General features: G+C 30.3%; 3 protein-coding genes across 3 annotated transcripts; all 3 read left to right on the forward strand.

Annotated features, from left to right (window-relative positions):
• Positions 1–3,623: 3,623 nt before the first annotated feature.
• Positions 3,624–4,321, forward strand: LOC140969586 (uncharacterized). The gene has a single exon (XM_073430978.1). It carries the CDS (start codon positions 3,649–3,651, stop codon positions 4,216–4,218), a length of 570 nt encoding a protein of 189 aa, XP_073287079.1. The 5' UTR covers positions 3,624–3,648; the 3' UTR covers positions 4,219–4,321.
• Positions 4,322–5,966: 1,645 nt separating this feature from the next.
• LOC140969587 (uncharacterized) lies at positions 5,967–8,809 on the forward strand. The gene is made up of 3 exons (XM_073430980.1): positions 5,967–6,830; positions 7,779–8,324; positions 8,699–8,809. The coding sequence occupies exons 1-3, from the start codon at positions 5,967–5,969 to the stop codon at positions 8,807–8,809; spliced, it is 1,521 nt and encodes a 506-aa protein (XP_073287081.1).
• Positions 8,810–14,824: 6,015 nt separating this feature from the next.
• On the forward strand, positions 14,825–16,225 carry LOC140969584 (protein PSK SIMULATOR 1-like). The gene has a single exon (XM_073430976.1). The coding sequence runs from the start codon at positions 14,825–14,827 to the stop codon at positions 16,223–16,225; it is 1,401 nt and encodes a 466-aa protein (XP_073287077.1).
• Positions 16,226–17,410: the final 1,185 nt, after the last annotated feature.

The raw sequence follows: 17,410 nt of genomic DNA on the forward strand, positions 1-17,410 counted from the left end.
AATTAATACCTTGCCCTTGATTATTTGTTAATCATGTTGGAACTTGTACATAGTTTTTGCACTTTGGCTCCTTCCGATTTTATATTATTTACTATATATCCGAATTATTGATGCGTACTTGGGTTTAAGATACTTATGGAATACAGCATAACAAGCCATATATATATAACAAGCAATACTCGATCAATAATAAAATTATTAATACAGAATAGCCAGCCACCAGGCATATGCCTTGATTAAGAACATAGAAACAGACATTTCTCTTTGATATTATCGAAGATGAGTACAAATAAGTGTAAGAAAATACTACTTGCTGTCTGTCATTTTTAGGAAATTAACGAGAATTAACTATTTTCTGACGAATTGCAGAAACATTTTATTTAAGTGAAGTTGAAGCGAAGGATCAGAGCAGTGCACATGGGGGGATTCAGGTATGTTTATTTGTAACAGAGGAATTTAGAGAAAGCAATGTGTATAAATAAGATTGCTCTTCGTAGAGCATTTGTTAGTTCCAAGAATCCCATTAAAATATGGAAACTTAGAGCTAGGGATTATTTTGTAATTAATATTGATTCCAAAAATTAGCAGCTTGCGGCGAAGTAGTAGTTTAGTAATAAAGTAATTCGAAAGATATATATGCGTATTTTTAATATCCATAGCGATATGAGATCTTGACTCCCGTGATCGGTAGGTAATATTTATTGGTTTGAATACAGTAATCACACTATGATCATATATATATATATATATATATATATGTTTTGTGTGTGTGTGTTTTTATTATTGTAATAACAACATATAACAAGCAGATAATGACGGAAATAAAGTTTGGTAAACTTGATGACTTTGGTCTGACACAAGTTAGCTAGATAAATATATATAGAGCATTATTGAAATCTTTTAGAAGGCAACAATTCCAAAAGTTCGATTATCTAACAAAGAATAGAATTTTAATTACATTGGTAAACATACGTCGTGAATGTTACAAGAATTTTTTTAACCATGAAACTATAAAAATTTAACAATAAAATTAGTAATTTAGTTACATGATTTAATAAAAATGTCAAAAATCGATTATTAAAATATAGTTACACAATCATAATTGATTCAATAAAACATACATAACTAAAAATGTCACACTTCAATACATACACAACTAAAATCGACATTTTACCTAGAATTTAAATATCCTATGACAGGTTTCCAATCACCGGCTGCGGTATTTAAAAAAAAAAAAAAAAAACTGCAACTTAATGTTTTACCCTAGACTAGCTAGAATCTAAGGGCACGAAGTCACGGACCTATTTACAACAGGAGATTCACAAATTTATATGGGAAGGAATTTTTTAATAAGAGAAAGAGTATGTCTATCGGTCTCACGAATCTTTATCTGTGAGACGGGTCAACCCTACCGATATTTACAATAAAAAATAATATTCTTAACATAAAAAGTAATATTTTTTCATGGATGACCCAAATAAGAGATCCGTCTCACAAAGTACGACCCGTGAGACAGTCTCACACAAGTTTTTGCCTAAAAAAAAAAATGGAATTGCGACCTCTCTCTCATTTTTTTTTTCTGGAAATCATTCTTGTCTCTCTTATTGAGAGAAAAATCTAGCCGTCTCCTATTAACAATAAACGAGCCTGCTCACTTTCGTAAATAAGTCATTAAAGAAAATGGACCTAAAAGAACAAAATGACCCAAGTCCAATAGCTATTTAGAGGGGAATAAAAGCCCATGAATAATTATTATTTTTCAACAATATAAATAATCACTTTTAATTACAATTTTTTTTATAGTATTTTTGCTAATTAGTGAGTTAAGTGTCATCATCAACTTAATTAATTTCTACAAAATTACGTGTAGACTTTCACAATAATTAAACTAGTCTTGAGCAAGAAATAGGTTGCTGTCATACTACACATGCATACTGACGTTATCTACATGGGCTGATCTCCGGGAACTCATGAATTAAAGGGACAAAGTATAAGTATAATTATTTTCTAAAAATTAAATATTTAATTATTTAAATAATGATCACCTTACACTCTCTAAATAAGTAATATAATTAATAATGGTTGGTGTGGCCTTAGATCTATCTGAAAGAAGGCAACCAGATCCAGACGTAATAAAGCCAGCCAAACAGTATAATAGATACTTATTTATAAAAACTGATACTTATGATCATTAAATAATCCTACCTACTTAATGATTACATTAAATTCGGAAAACGACCTTATTTGCTGGACTGTTTTTATGGGGTATCTACTAATATACGTTGGAACTTCGCGTTCCAGTTGGTTCATTTCTGAACGTGATGATGTGTGTTAGATGTTCATCATCGACTTAATAAAGATCTCGATAGTTATACGTATAAACTTGAACAATCTTCTCGTTTTGAATTAGTTTTTTGAAGTAGAGTTAGACTCGGTTCTATATACTTTTAACTCCCGCCCCATGGGTGTTGATTGAACCATTTGACACATCATTGAACCATTCCAAAACCACCATGGTTTCAATTTTAATGATAAATATAATAAAAGTTAAATCGGTTCCCAAATATAAATATACCACATTTCGGGTACAAAGAAGTGTCCGGCGAGACAATCGTCAGCTCATCAATGAAAAATTGTATTCCAACTTTTCTTATTTTTTTAAATATAAATGTCTAAAAAAATACATTAATTAATTAATATAAGTTCATATCTTCCATTTTAATTTTTAATACAGATCTAAAATAAAGTTGTATTTATGATCCAAATGGGCAGATTTGGGCAATAATTATTGTGGCCGGACAAGCTAATTAAATGAATCGATTTAATTTGATTAATGTTCTTTCGTGAAAGAAAATAAATAAATTTGGAGAATGGTCAATTGGGAAGTGCTATCGTAGTCCAGACAGGAAAACTTTTATCGACTCTTCTTTTTTTTCGCTTGTCTCCCATACAGGTTACCAATTAGGACCAACAGAAACTTAATTAACTAAACAAATAATATTATTACATTGATATAAGAAGTCTCCATGCCTGCATTCCAGAAGAACTTACCGAACGTTTCATATATATATGAATAGGTTTGAGCATGGATTATATATTTTCGAAAATAACATTTTTGGTCCGCTGATTTATCTCGTGATGAATTTTTGGATGTACTTTTGGAAAGAATTATGTAACATAATGAGTATGGATTTGTTTGTGCGTATAAACAAACATTGCCTACATTTTAAAAAAAATAAAAAATAATCAAACCTTGAATTCAATTTTTTTTTTTTTAAAAAAAATAATCTTGGGTTCAGACCTACTTACTGTGGGAACTTGTCTAATTTGTACCAACATTTGATAATATTTTATGTAAGAACATTAATTATTTGATTGAATGCTACTATTAATCTGAAAATGGGCAGGAAGTCTAGATAGAATTAATATTGCCGATCAAGTACATTTAGAGAAAGCGATTGGAAGGAAAATGTGGCCGCCTTGCGTACACTTGATCAATATAATACTGCATAAATTAAATTAAATTTTTAGCACGCTTCCTATATATAGTTCTCTATATCAAGTACGTACCTCAACCGACCATTTGACTCACTCTAAATATAATTCATTTTACCAATGTCACTTCTTTAATTCCTCCATTATTTTGCAATGGATCTTGATCCCTCAAACATCAAGAACTCCGATCAAAGAATTACGCGAGCCGATGTCCGATATTTTGCGAAAGATTTAGGACACGAAAAAGAATATAAATGCACCTTCTGCAAACGAGGATTTTCTAACGCTCAAGCATTAGGTGGGCACATGAATGTCCATAGAAAAGATCGAGCAAGACTCAAGGAATTTTCGTGCGAAAATTTGCTCTCTTTGGAGATCAACAGAACTACAGATCGTGGAGATAGTCCCCCTACGGAGTTTAATTCTTCGACTAGCCATAAATCAAGTTCTCCAAGTGAGTCAGATACAAAAGAGCACTCGCGTCTTCTTGAAAAAGATGACGACTCTCGTGTCGTGGAAGAAGATCGTCCTATACGTGATTTGCCTTTATTTTCTGAGGAGCCATCTGTGAGTGAAGTTGGCGAGAAACCTGGAGCTAAAAATTTTGGGAAGGGTCATGTCGAGGAAGAGTTAGGGTCGAGTCGAGCTGTGTCACGTGTCGAAGTGGACCTGGAACTCCGACTAGGGCCTGAGCCTGATCATGATGCATCAATAAAGAGATAGTTCAAATTTTGATCTTGGAATTATTTCAAGATATATATCTTGTTCGAGGTATTCAAATTTTAACGTTGAATGTAATATTGAATTCAAGTTTAGTTAAATGAAACCAAAGTAGCTTCAAGAATAAATGAGGATAGTTATCTTCATCATACGCAAAATATTTTAATTCGAATTTCTAATTAAATTTTCTTATTCTTAGATGTATATACGAAATAATTTTTATATGTCTAAGCAAACAAATTATTTCCAAATTAATATTATTGATTTTATTATCTAGAATATATTACTGATTTTGATTTCTTGATCAACGAGTGACTTCAATTCCCAGATATATTGACATTCGATGATCTTTGTTTAACAATTAATTCAATAAATGCAAAAAGAGCATCCAAAATAAAACAAGTAATTGTATTTTCTAGAAATTCGGATCGGGATATATGTTTTTACTATAACTTATTTCGACTTCAAGAATTTTAGAACTTGATACTTTTAAAACATACACACCAATTAGTTCTAAATTTTCATACCAACAAAAAAAAAGGTAGGAAGAAGAAAAAAAACGTAACGGGTAAAAGAAATCATAAATTCACATTGTTTATTTGGATCGAGGGATTTGAAACCATATATTTCATTTAATTTTGATTGCTTAAACTTGGGAGGATGGATTCGAAATCCAAGGAGTTCGATTATGCTTTTATTATTTAATTACAATTAAAAAAATAGATCAAATCTTATATTTACAATTTACTTATTTACACAATACTAATACAAATTAGAATGTATTTCAAATAATATCATTAATATGTAAACTGGAAATTCGTCATAATCAACACGAAATACTATCTAAACATTTAAGAGATGGATTTGAAATTTATGGTATTACTTCTCTAAACAACAAAAATACATTTGAATTAATCGATCAATCCAAACACAATCCACATCATGAATTTATGTTGAGTGAATTTCAAATACATGCATTCATGATATATTTATTTATATAGATGTAATGATAATTTATATGGATTTGAAATGTAACTAAGATGAATATCATTTCAAAATCGATTTTGAAAATCAATTCCTAAATCAAAACTCTATCTCCAAATCAAATCATTCCATATTAGAACAACCTTACTATATTGTAACTAAGACTTCTAATTGGGATTTTGTTGAAAGTTTTTCTGTGCTATATCTATAAACAACTCAGACATGAATATTTGGTTTAAATCGAATTATTTATCAGATAATAGTTGTTAATAAGAATTGTTTATGTGTATTATCTGTTATTAATATTTATCATGTAACGTGTTTGTGGAAAAAAAAGAAAGGTAATAAATTTTATTTATTTATTTTTATTTTTTATCCATAGAAAGGTGATAAATTTTAATATAATGTTGCAGACCAATTTTCTTATTTTCATAATTTTTTGTTCATATAATAGTATTTCTATGATTTATTTATAGGCACTCACATTTAATACATTAATTGCGTTTCAGTTTTTAATGAAATTATGAATGGAGTTCATAAATTTATACAAATAGTATAATCAACTTTCAGACCAGAGAATTTAAGGAAAAACAGTCGAGATTTACCTCAACTGATCGAAAATCAGCACCATTATCCCAGAATTTTCTATTTATTCGCATGATCCAAGCTTTAGATCAGTTTCAATAGTTGATAAATATTCAGAGATTCGAAAGATTTCCATTTGATTCATATCCTTCTCTTCAGATTTTGCGTCAGGGGTCGAAAAAATGATTCCTCCTCCTTCGGAAACCAAAGTTGGAGAAGCATTAAAGCACTGGAAAAATCTCATTTCTCCACTCTCCAATTTCATTTTGTTCAGCCCGATTTTCATGAAAGGCCTTCTAGCAATCTGCTTTTTCAGTGCAGTTTCCATCTGTTGCTTCTCCATATTCCCTAGCTGGAAACCGCATGCCCCTTGCCCGGAATGCGATCGGATTATGATATACGAATCTCACCAGGAATCCATCAATGGCGGACACGAAGAAAAAACAAACATTTCCCACATTCTCTTCGGCATCGGTGGCTCAGCCGCGACATGGAGCACGCGCCTCCACTATTATGAACTCTGGTGGAAACCCGGCACTCACCGCGGCTTCGTCTGGCTCGACGAGAAACCCGGAAAAGCAGCCGGGCCGTGGCTCGAAACTTCTCCGCCTTACAAAATCTCCGCCGACACGTCCCGGTTCAAGTACACGTGTTCGTACGGCTCCCGGTCGGCCGTGCGCATCGCGCGTATCATCAAAGAGAGCTTCGAACTAGGATTAGATAACGTGAGGTGGTTTGTAATGGGAGACGATGACACTGTATTTTTTACAGAGAATTTGTTGAACGTACTGAATAAATACGATCATAATCAAATGTATTATATTGGTGGGAACTCCGAGAGCGTGGACCAAGATTTGACGCATTCGTATACAATGGGGTACGGCGGCGGTGGGTTCGCCGTAAGCTACCCCTTGGCAGCGGCGCTGGTGAGGATTCTGGACGGATGCATTGACAGATACGCTGATTTTTACGGGTCTGATCAGAAGATTGGGGGCTGCATGAGTGAGATTGGAGTGCCATTAACCAAAGAACTTGGTTTCCATCAGGTAATCTTTGACCTTATTTGAATTACAGAGATGCTGTTTACAACTTTTGTTTGGATTAATTGTGATCTTGTTCATATTATCAAATTTTTAAAAGAGAAATACTATTTCGTAATTTATGGAATTATCTTACCCTTTAATTTGCTCGGAAAATTTTATCTTAATTACTTTAGATTTTATATATCAAACCAAATGTGATACAAAAAAGCAAATTTTTTGTTATGTTGATTATGTTATCTACATAGATCTTTTGTACAAAAATATCATAAGATCTTGAATTGCATTTTCATGGATGAATTTGAAATCCATATATTTCCATTATATTTTTAGTTAACAATGAAACAACAGATGAAATATTACACATTAGTTACACTAAGTAGAATAAAATTCAAATGCTTTCATTATCAAGTGAACTTGAAATATATCCTAATTAATATGTATTAATATAAAACATGTAAGAACTAGATTTGAAGTTTATAGTATTGATTCTCTAAAATATAAAAATACATTTGAATATATTTGAAATCAATGGATTTGAAATCCATCAATCCAAACACAACCTTAGTGTCACATAATTTTTTAATGACATGGGAGTTTCAAATATTAAATGAAGTTACCTATTTTATGGATTTTAATTAAACCACAAAATTAAATATGAGTTATAGATGTTAAGTACCTTAATGGGTTTTTTTTTATATAGTATTACAGTCAAAGCACATTTGATAAATTAGTTTGTTAATGTAATAGTTCGATGAAATTAACAAATTTAGAACTCATTAATTGTTGTTTTTTTTTATTTTTTATTATAATTAACATGATTCCTTCTAGGAAACTCAGGAGTCAGACTACACTTCTAATATTTTACCAAAATCAAATCAAATATGGAATCTAAAATCATGAAAGTTGTAAAGAAAATCATAATGTGATTAAAAATATTTCTATAATTTGCAGATTGATATTCGGGGAAGTCCGTACGGCTTACTCTCGGCTCATCCGCTGTCACCTTTGGTGACCCTTCACCATCTAGACTATGTAGAGCCCTTGTTTCCGGGCATAGACCGAATCGACTCGGTCAAGAAACTCATGAATGGGTACATATCCGACCCTAGCCGGGCATTACAACATACTTTCGGCTATGACCCGATCCGAAACTGGTCCGTTTCGATCGCCTGGGGCTACAGCGTGCAGCTGTACCCATTTTTGTTGACAGGGAAGGACTTAAGCACCCCATTGCAGACATTTGTGACTTGGGGAACTTGGAGTAAGGAGCCGTTCACGTTTAACACTCGAGTCTTGAACTTGGGGCCCTGCGAGAGACCCATTATCTTTTATTTTGACGGGGTTAAAGAATTAGGAGATGGAAATACATTGACTTGGTATAGGAGGCCGAATACTCATCCGAAGAGACGATGTAACTGGGAAAACTATGCGGCCGCTCATTTAGTGAAGGGTTTTAATGTGTCAGCGGCGCTTATGAATCCTCAAGAATGGAGAAAGGTACATTATAGTGCAAAACTTGTTCATTGATAAAAAAATCCTGCTGAATTAATAATTGAAATTTATTATGGGAAAACTGTATTTTTGTTCTATATCTCCATGATTTTTAACAATTAAAATTTTTTTTTGGAGTGTTGGTGTAACATTACACACAATCGTCAATTAAGCTGTTGTATCACTACCAAATAGAAAAAATTAAAATTGCACACAAAAAATCAAATTTAGCGGACTCAAATCCATTAGGATATATATACCAAAATCTATATGTACCAAAATCTATATATATATATATATATAGTGAGTAAATTTATAAATTATCATGTTTCTCACTTGATAATTCAAAATTTGGTTGTTTAAATCTTGTTTCTGTACAGGCACCGCGAAGACAATGCACGGAGATTATGAATGCGGCAGATAATGTAGACGGCACGATAGAGGTCAGAGTTAGAGACTGTAGTCCATGGGAATCGGTAACACCACAATAAAGTGAAATATTATTATGATCAAAATTTTGATTTGACTTTTTTTAAAACTTGAATTCACATGTACAGAGGGATATTATGTAAAAATCACTAAACTAACGTGTATTGCTTATTTGGTATTGAAGATTTCCTACATAGTTCACGAATCAATAATAAAATCTATATCATATATATTATGATATATCTAAGCTCTTATTTTAAAATATTGAAAGTTGTTTTATTTTATTTTTTCTTAAATGAATTTTAATGTATAACATGGGCTTTATTAGCATCATGTGAATAACCAATACTCAATGAGTTTAAAGGACTTTCGACAAAAAAATAAAAAATAAAAAACCAAAATTAGTGTATAAAAACAAAATTTTTGTGAAGTTACAAATTAAAATAAAGCCAAACTTATATCACTAAAATCTCAATTTTCTCTTTAATATATTTAACCTATGAATCACATTAGTTAATTTTACATATATGTGTGGGTGCACATATATATCATGTTTATGTGTGATATATCTGAAATTAAAAAAATTTATATATATACGAAATCCTATAAAATAGTAGGTGGAGAATTTCTATATTAGAACGGTTAGTGGAGCCGGTTTAGGTAGGGTTCATTAATATCGGTGGGTTAGAAAATTATCAATTCAATTCATTTATTTTATGGGATAGGAATTTTGATAGTTTTGACATTTAAACCAGGTTGAGCGGGCGACATGAATGACTTATCCTCATTCGACAACCCTAATTTTTTCTCACTATTTATGACATAAAACTACATAATTAATACAAATGAAAAGATTAACTTATAATATATATCTATACTATTATAGTAAGTGTGAAGACATGATAATAACTACTTAAAGATGACACCAACTTTTTTTTCAATTTTACCCTTATATGATACTAATATTACACTTTTGTTTTTTGTTTTTGTTTTTAATTTCAACACACACTTTTATTTATTTTTTTATTTCAACAATTCGAATATCAATTTAGTCTCTCCATAATTTGTCAAATTTCACTTTAGTCCATCGGTGATAATAAAAAAGATTGTACACACACGCATCGCGTGTTCATAGTAACTAGTATATATATATACTAGAAAAGTGTACGTGCGTTGCACGTGAGCAACTAAATTGCTAGAAATATAAGTACGGAATTTTGATAATATTTAAATAATTTAAAATATGTTTAATAGCATTTATTAATTGAAACAAACCAAACCACAAAATCAAAAATCATGATCATAGACGGTATATGAATCGGAGAAGTTATCTTATCCAAATGACACACTTTTCAATTTACTTCTTGGTTGATTTTGATAGCTCAACAACTCTTTGTCGTAGTTTGTTATAATATACATATAATCATTTTGGTATACTCAGCGAGTATATGATCGTCTTTAACATCTATTATGTTATTTAAAATCCTCATTCGGGATCTGACATGCTCGTAGTTTACTTCCTTATCAGGACGTTTTTTCGGTTTTGTGCATTGTTTTTATCCAGTAATCTTATTTTCCAAATATTTATTTTATTGTTGAATGATTTTTCAGTTTTTGACAATCATCAACTATAACTCATAAGAATAAATGTTGTTTTTAGTCCTGATTAGTTTTTACTTGTGACTAAAAGTATGTATAACATATATATTCTTCAACAACATAACCAATGAATGGTGTTATAATATCTTCAAACATTGTGATATTTGTAATATCATTTTTATATATTTAGTATCAATATTATCAACATATAGCTATAAGTTTAATAAATTTTTAACAATTATTTCTCAATCAGTGTGAGAAAAAAACTTGAAAATCTTTTCAAATTACTATATCTTATAATTGTGTCCTCGTTTAATTTGACGCAATTCAGGTAAGTCATTTCGTTTGTCATTTTTTAGAAGATTTGGAACAATGATTGCGTGCATCATATCATGGGGATGATATAGTTTCAATCTCATAAACAAAACAAATTTTATTCTATCGAGTTTACATTTTGTTTTATAATATTTTATATATTGTGGAACGACATACAAAATTAATTATTGTATTTTAAAAATCTTGAGAAGGACACAGTAAACGTAATTAAGATATGTATATGAGATATCATTCAAATATATATATCAAAATATTTGTCTTATTCAATATCTCATATAATAATACAACTGTTTAGATTTCATGAGCATCTTATAATAGACAAAATTAATTTGATGAAATATTGTATAATTCAATTTGAATTTCATTATTCGGCTAAGTGAATTTATTTGGAGAGTAGTTCTCTATGTTACCATCATATATCTCATGAATTAGTTTGTTAGCCACTTTAACTAAAAAAATAGACAAAAACAACTTCTTAGCCACCTCGAAATCTATCGAGATAATATTGGAAGAAATAAAGTGCAACCGGCTCAATGTCCCAATTTACTAAAAATACACAAAATTGATCTATTATGTTCATAAAGCTTTATAATTGTTCTCATACCATTAAAAATAGAATGAGAATTATACACATTTTTTTTTCATATATTTCTTTTTCTGAATGAATAATTTTTTCTTTTTGTTTATTTTTTGAGAAATATTGATATTTTATATGGCATCAATATGTTACAAACCATGAAATAGCAACATAATCACTATATAACCCTTAAAGGTTTACACATACAATTTTCCAATTTCTTCTTCATTGTGTTGCGTTGAAATTTAAATATGAATCATTCTTGATCTTAATATTTTTCTTTAAATACACCTTCAAATATATATGTATATGTTTCATGTCACTTAGTTAGACCTAATTTCAAATATCTAAAAAAATGTGTTTGAATTATATCATATAGAAATAAGGACATAGTAATATTTTTTTAACATGTTTTTTCATCCACTATTTTTGTCATAAATTTTTTGTTCAAAATGTGATTCATATCTTAACTACATCTATGAAAAACCAATAAATTATAAAATTCACAAAAATCATATATTACCCTCTTCGTAGAACATAAGACCCAAAATATGTAGCTTTGATTGGTGTACTCTCATACATATTTTCATATAAACAACAAGACAAATAATAGAATATCAGAAAAGTTAATTGACGCCAACAATACTAAACAAAATGAATTTAAAAAATCCATGACACAAACAACCTCCATAAAAAATGATAACTCAAAGTTCAAAAATAATTTGTTTAGTACAATAACAAAGAAATTGAAGTATATACGAGCAACAAAAAGCATAAATCACTCTCAAATTAAATACTAACTCATATTATTCAAAATTTTTATAAATTTTTCAATATTTTTTTTCAAATAAAGAGAAGACGCCTTATTAACGTCATGATTTCATAAATATTTTACTTTTTAAAAAAACACACAAAGGAAAAAATGGTGCATCAAAATCATCATGAAAAATCATTTAATAAAACTTTAAGAAATAAAAATATAATACGAAGTCACACAATTTTCCTTAAATCAGAAAAAAAATATTAGACCGTTGACAAAATATATCTAGCAACGACAAAACATACGTTAACTTGTGATACAATTAAAATTTAGAATCATGCATAATCATTTAATTAGAACAAAATCGTATGCCAAAAATCTACTTGATATTATCTCTTTTAACAATTTATCCATGTTTGTCGTCCACCAGAGAACTCATAGATCCACTAATTTTTTTAGCCCACCTATTAATTTCACAATAAATAATACTACAAAAATAATATAATCAAGTACATAAAAACTCAAATTCAAATACCTTCAATCAATTTAAATAAAAAATTTTGAATAGAGAATATAATAATGTTGTAAAAAATTTTAATACTGATTTATAGACAGAAGTCTAGAAATACATTTGTCCCAATAAATAAAAAAATACTATCTCTTTATATTCTGATATATAAGCTAAAAACGAAGAAACATTTCATCATTTTTAATACTTTCTAAGTCGCTTCAAACTATTCAAACTAAGTAATCTAAACAAACTGAAAACATGCATTATGTGTTTAAGAATTAACAAAATATCTCAAGGAAAAAAGTTAAAAATAATCATTTTTGTGGGATATATGATTTTGTTTTATATTTCTTTCGGTGAACAAATAAATCACATAAGGAATCCAAACACAACATGATCAATACAAACAAAATATAACACCAAGACATGTAATGATATGTTAAAAAACTCATCTCATTGCAATAACACAAAATGATCAAATGAAGCATATTATTTAGTAATATCTATTTAGCAGCAAACATAAAAAATTGACTAAATAGCTTAAAAACAGTGTTTGGAATAACTTACATACAAATATTTCTCTCAACCATGTATCTCTATTGACACATAAAAAGTTTGAAAATATCTTTATTCTAAATGGGAGAAAGAAGTTTTATATAACCTTAATATTTATTAATAATTTATTTTTATTCAAACCGACTCATCTATCTTCATCTGCCCATTATTACCTATCATCAATATGGTAGATATTTTTCATGAATTTGACGGAAATGTATAAATTTAGTAATTAAAATTAAATTTAAAATTTAAATTAAAACAATAATTAGTTTGATTGAGTTAAGTATACTATTAATGATCTTATTAAACTAACATAAAAAATGGCTTAAATAATATCATGAACATGACAAATTGTAAAACAAAAAATGGTAAAATGGTAAGGTTACAAATGAAAATCATATATTTAATAGATAATATTTATTTAACATCATATATTGAAAATTGACTATATAGCTTAAATGTTTATATTGAAATCACCTACGTACAAATATTTTCTCTCAATCACATATATTTGTTGATACATAAGTAGTCTTAAAATATCTCTATTGTAAATGTGAAGAAGATGTTTTTATATGACTTTAATATTTTTTAATTATTTAATTTTTTTCAATGTCACTCATCTCCATTCGTCTTCATATTATTACTTTAATGTTCGTAATATTAATAATTTTTTTAATGTATAACATTATGAGAGTGATTTTCTATTAATTTGATGTCATTGTATAAATTAAAGTAATTAAATTTAAATTTAAAAAAAATAAAATTAAAATAATAAATAGCTTGATTGAGTTAAGTGATCTATTAATAAACCTATTAAACTAACGTAGAAAATAACTTAAAGAACATCATGAACATTATACAAATTATAAAAAAGAGAGTAAAATAGTAAGTTTACAAAGTAAAATCAAAATAATAATTAATTTGATTGAGTTAAGTATTTTTTTTTAAAAAAATGGAGTGCAAATTTCACCACAAAAAGTGAAGGCTAAATTTCATTTTGGCTTCAATTTATTTTAAATTTCATTGATTAATATATGAAAAACAAACAAATTAACAAAGATATTTCAAATTTCATTAATTAATAATTAATAGACTAACATGAAAAATGACTTAAAGAACCCCATGAACATGACAAAATATAAAACAAATGAAAGTATAAAAAAGAAAACTCACAAATGAAAGTTAAGTACACTATTAATTAACGTATTAAACTAACCTAAAAATTTACTTAAAGAATCAAATGAACATGACAAATTATAAAATAAATAAAAGAATAAAAAGATAAATTAACAATTCAAACTCATATATTTATAATAATAATATATACACGTAAAGATAAAATAAATGATGAATACACAACGGCTCCATACATGCCTGCACCATCAACAGAAGAACTCTTCAAACACTTCCCTTGTATTCTCCATCGTTTGATTGTGTTCGGACAATCCAATATAATAACGTTAAAATCCAATAATTCCTTTGATGTGATGGTCAACCTTGGATCCACACTGACTCCTCACTCTACCTCATTCCAATGCACTCCATTTTCTTCTCTACAATAATCGTAGCAAAATCTCCCACCTCCATGAAACCTCAGAAGCAGTGTCCCCTTCATTTCTCCCCTATCCCTTGCTCAAAACACCTCTATCTTCCTCGACAACCTGCATTTTTTTAAGCCCTTTAATTTTGTTCAAGATATACAGTGATACGTTTTCTGCTGGTGGGATTTCAATAACATGGGTTGGTTACCGGATATTGGCTATATAATGGGCGGCCGAGGGGATAGTTTCTGCACTGAGAGTAAGAAGAAATCATGTAATTTAGGAATTCTATCACTTGAAACGGCCAAAATCATGGCAAGATTAGTATCCCTTTACAGATCCCTCTCCGACGAAGAGATTTTCAACTTGAGAGAAGAGATTTTAAATTCTGAAGGAGTTATGTTTCTGAATTCTAGAGATGAAAAGTTTCTGTTGAGCCTCGCCTGCAAGGAAATGCTTGAAGATCTTGATCGTGCCGCCGCCTCCGTTTCTCGGCTCGGAAAGAAATGCAATGATTTTGGGCTTAATCGGTTCGATCTGGCGTATGTGAATTTGAAACTTGGGATCATTGATTCACGGATATTGGAGTATGGGTCCAAATTGAATGAGAAAAGGCTGCGAAAAATGCAGAGATTGATCTCAGCCACCTCGCGTCTGCACGCGGCATTGGAGGGTTTGACAGAGTTGGAGCTTACTGAACAAAAGATGAGGCAAGTGAAGGACAAAAAGATGCATTTGATGAAGTCGAATTTCGATTCTTTTACTCAAAAACTCGTGAATCAGCGCAAAATGGTTCACTATTTCCAGGGAATTTCGCTTTGGTGCAAGACGTTTGATAAAAGTGTTGGCCTAATGGCAAGAATTGTGTGCGTTGTATATGTAAGAATCTGTGCCGTATTCCGGCAGTATGTTCCAAATCTTACCACTTTTTCATCCCAGAACATCGGTTGTTTTAAGAATCAAACAGATACGCCCATGATTGAACTAGTCAGGGAACAGTTTACATCCCATTCGGGCCCTATTACAATGGCTTCAAAGGTTAGTCTAGTAAGGTTTCACAGCCAAAAGTCTGAACTTTTCTTCATTGAGCAAGATGATAGCGTTCTATCTATTGAAAACCTTTTGAAAAAGAGCTTATTCCACTCTGCGGGACCTCTAACTCTAGGTGGTTCGGGACTAGCACTGCGTTATGCAAAGGTGATTCTATTAGCAGAAAAGTATCTGGATCCAACTGAATCCATCGATCATATTGATCGTGAATCATTATACCAAATGCTGCCTGAAAATCTGAAAGTTCTTGTCAGGACAAAGCTTAGCAAGAACATGAAACGTGCAGAAGACGATTTTTTGCTGGCCATTGGATGGAGGGAGGCTATGACCGAGATGTTGGGTTGGCTTGCACCTGTTGCTCACAACACGGTGAAGTGGCAGATGGAGAGGAGTTTCGAGAAGATGAAATTCGATTCGAAACCTAGTGTTCTTTTGTTGCAGACATTGCATTTTTCGGATAAAGAAAAGACAGAAGCCGCCATCGCAGAGCTCTTGGTCGGGTTGAGTTGCGTATATAGGCATGAAAATCGACAGATATGTGTATGATTGTACTTGTGATTCGATTTTACGGAATGGGGTCGAGTTGTGGACTGTCATTGGATGGGAGCCTTGATTGGTGTTTTAGAAGAATAAATACATTTTAAGTGTGAGGTTGATCATAAGAAATCTACTCATTTTTTGCATCCAATCTGGTTCATGACACCTTAGTTTCTTTTTTAATAGGTATCAAACAGTGCACACATTCATCTGAATCTGTTTGGAACCTTAAAATACCTTAGCTCAGAGCAGCACCTGCCACGTGATTTCAAGATTTATGATCGCTATTAAATGTATCCTAACTGCCTATGATATATACTTTGGAGTTTGGATTATTAAATTTTATGCCTAAACTAAATTCAACTGTGTGAGTCGCTTCTTTCAGCTTATTTAAATATGCCAATGCCAAGAGTTGGCCCAGACTCTATCAAATTTGACACAGCTACTCTCCAGCATCACTCCAAATCCTTTCAACAATACATGTTTCTGTCTTGCCTAGGCAGGTTATAAATGGGTTGAGCTTAGCTTGGACTAATGCATTGGATCTATCTTAGCACCAAATATTGACGGTGACACTCATCTCATCTTGTCCGTGCCAAGAAAATATCATGATTCGTCGTAATTAAAGAATTATTAATAATGGGAGATGCCGTGACAATGTTTTCCAATATGATAAATTTGCCGTACCACTCAGGTAAAAGTAAAGACTGCTCTTTAGAACCCACCCATCGAATGAATTTGTATGATAGTATCCGGGTGATTCGATATAATTAATATTTCAGAAATAATTACGCTTTCTTGAAAAGAAGAAGAATAATAATAATTGGTGTTAGCACCCTACATTTCTAACAGAACAATAAAATTACCATAATTGAAGGCTGGATTTTATTTAGTCCAGCAATAATCAAAGGGCCGGTGAAAATGTGCTGATTAGGTTGGAAAACATACCACTCAAAATAGGATGGATAATTTAATTTATCACAATGCACATTTACAATTAAAATTAAAGAATGGTGTGAACACTAAGAAAACTATTTATTTAAGGAAATTATTTAAAATTATCTTAAATACTTATTTAACGGCTGTTATAAGTAGTTCAATCAACATCAAATTTAACACTGACACTACCAATACGGGTCAATAAAAAATATACGATCCATTTAAAATTTAATTAAATAAAAGGGATTTTGACTT

The sequence above is a fragment of the Primulina huaijiensis genome, unplaced genomic scaffold (genome assembly GCF_012295235.1).
Source record: "Primulina huaijiensis isolate GDHJ02 unplaced genomic scaffold, ASM1229523v2 scaffold42385, whole genome shotgun sequence".
In the NCBI taxonomy this organism is placed as follows: domain Eukaryota; kingdom Viridiplantae; phylum Streptophyta; class Magnoliopsida; order Lamiales; family Gesneriaceae; genus Primulina; species Primulina huaijiensis.

Excerpts from the sequence above, each read along its gene's own strand:
- LOC140969586 (XM_073430978.1), top strand. The coding sequence starts at position 3,649 with ATGGATCTTGATCCCTCAAACATCAAGAACTCCGATCAAAGAATTACG.
- LOC140969587 (XM_073430980.1), top strand. The coding sequence starts at position 5,967 with ATGATTCCTCCTCCTTCGGAAACCAAAGTTGGAGAAGCATTAAAGCAC. Across the intron at positions 6,831-7,778 it reads AAGAACTTGGTTTCCATCAG|ATTGATATTCGGGGAAGTCC; the intron begins GTAATCTTTGAC and ends TATAATTTGCAG. Across the intron at positions 8,325-8,698 it reads ATCCTCAAGAATGGAGAAAG|GCACCGCGAAGACAATGCAC; the intron begins GTACATTATAGT and ends GTTTCTGTACAG.
- LOC140969584 (XM_073430976.1), top strand. The coding sequence starts at position 14,825 with ATGGGTTGGTTACCGGATATTGGCTATATAATGGGCGGCCGAGGGGAT.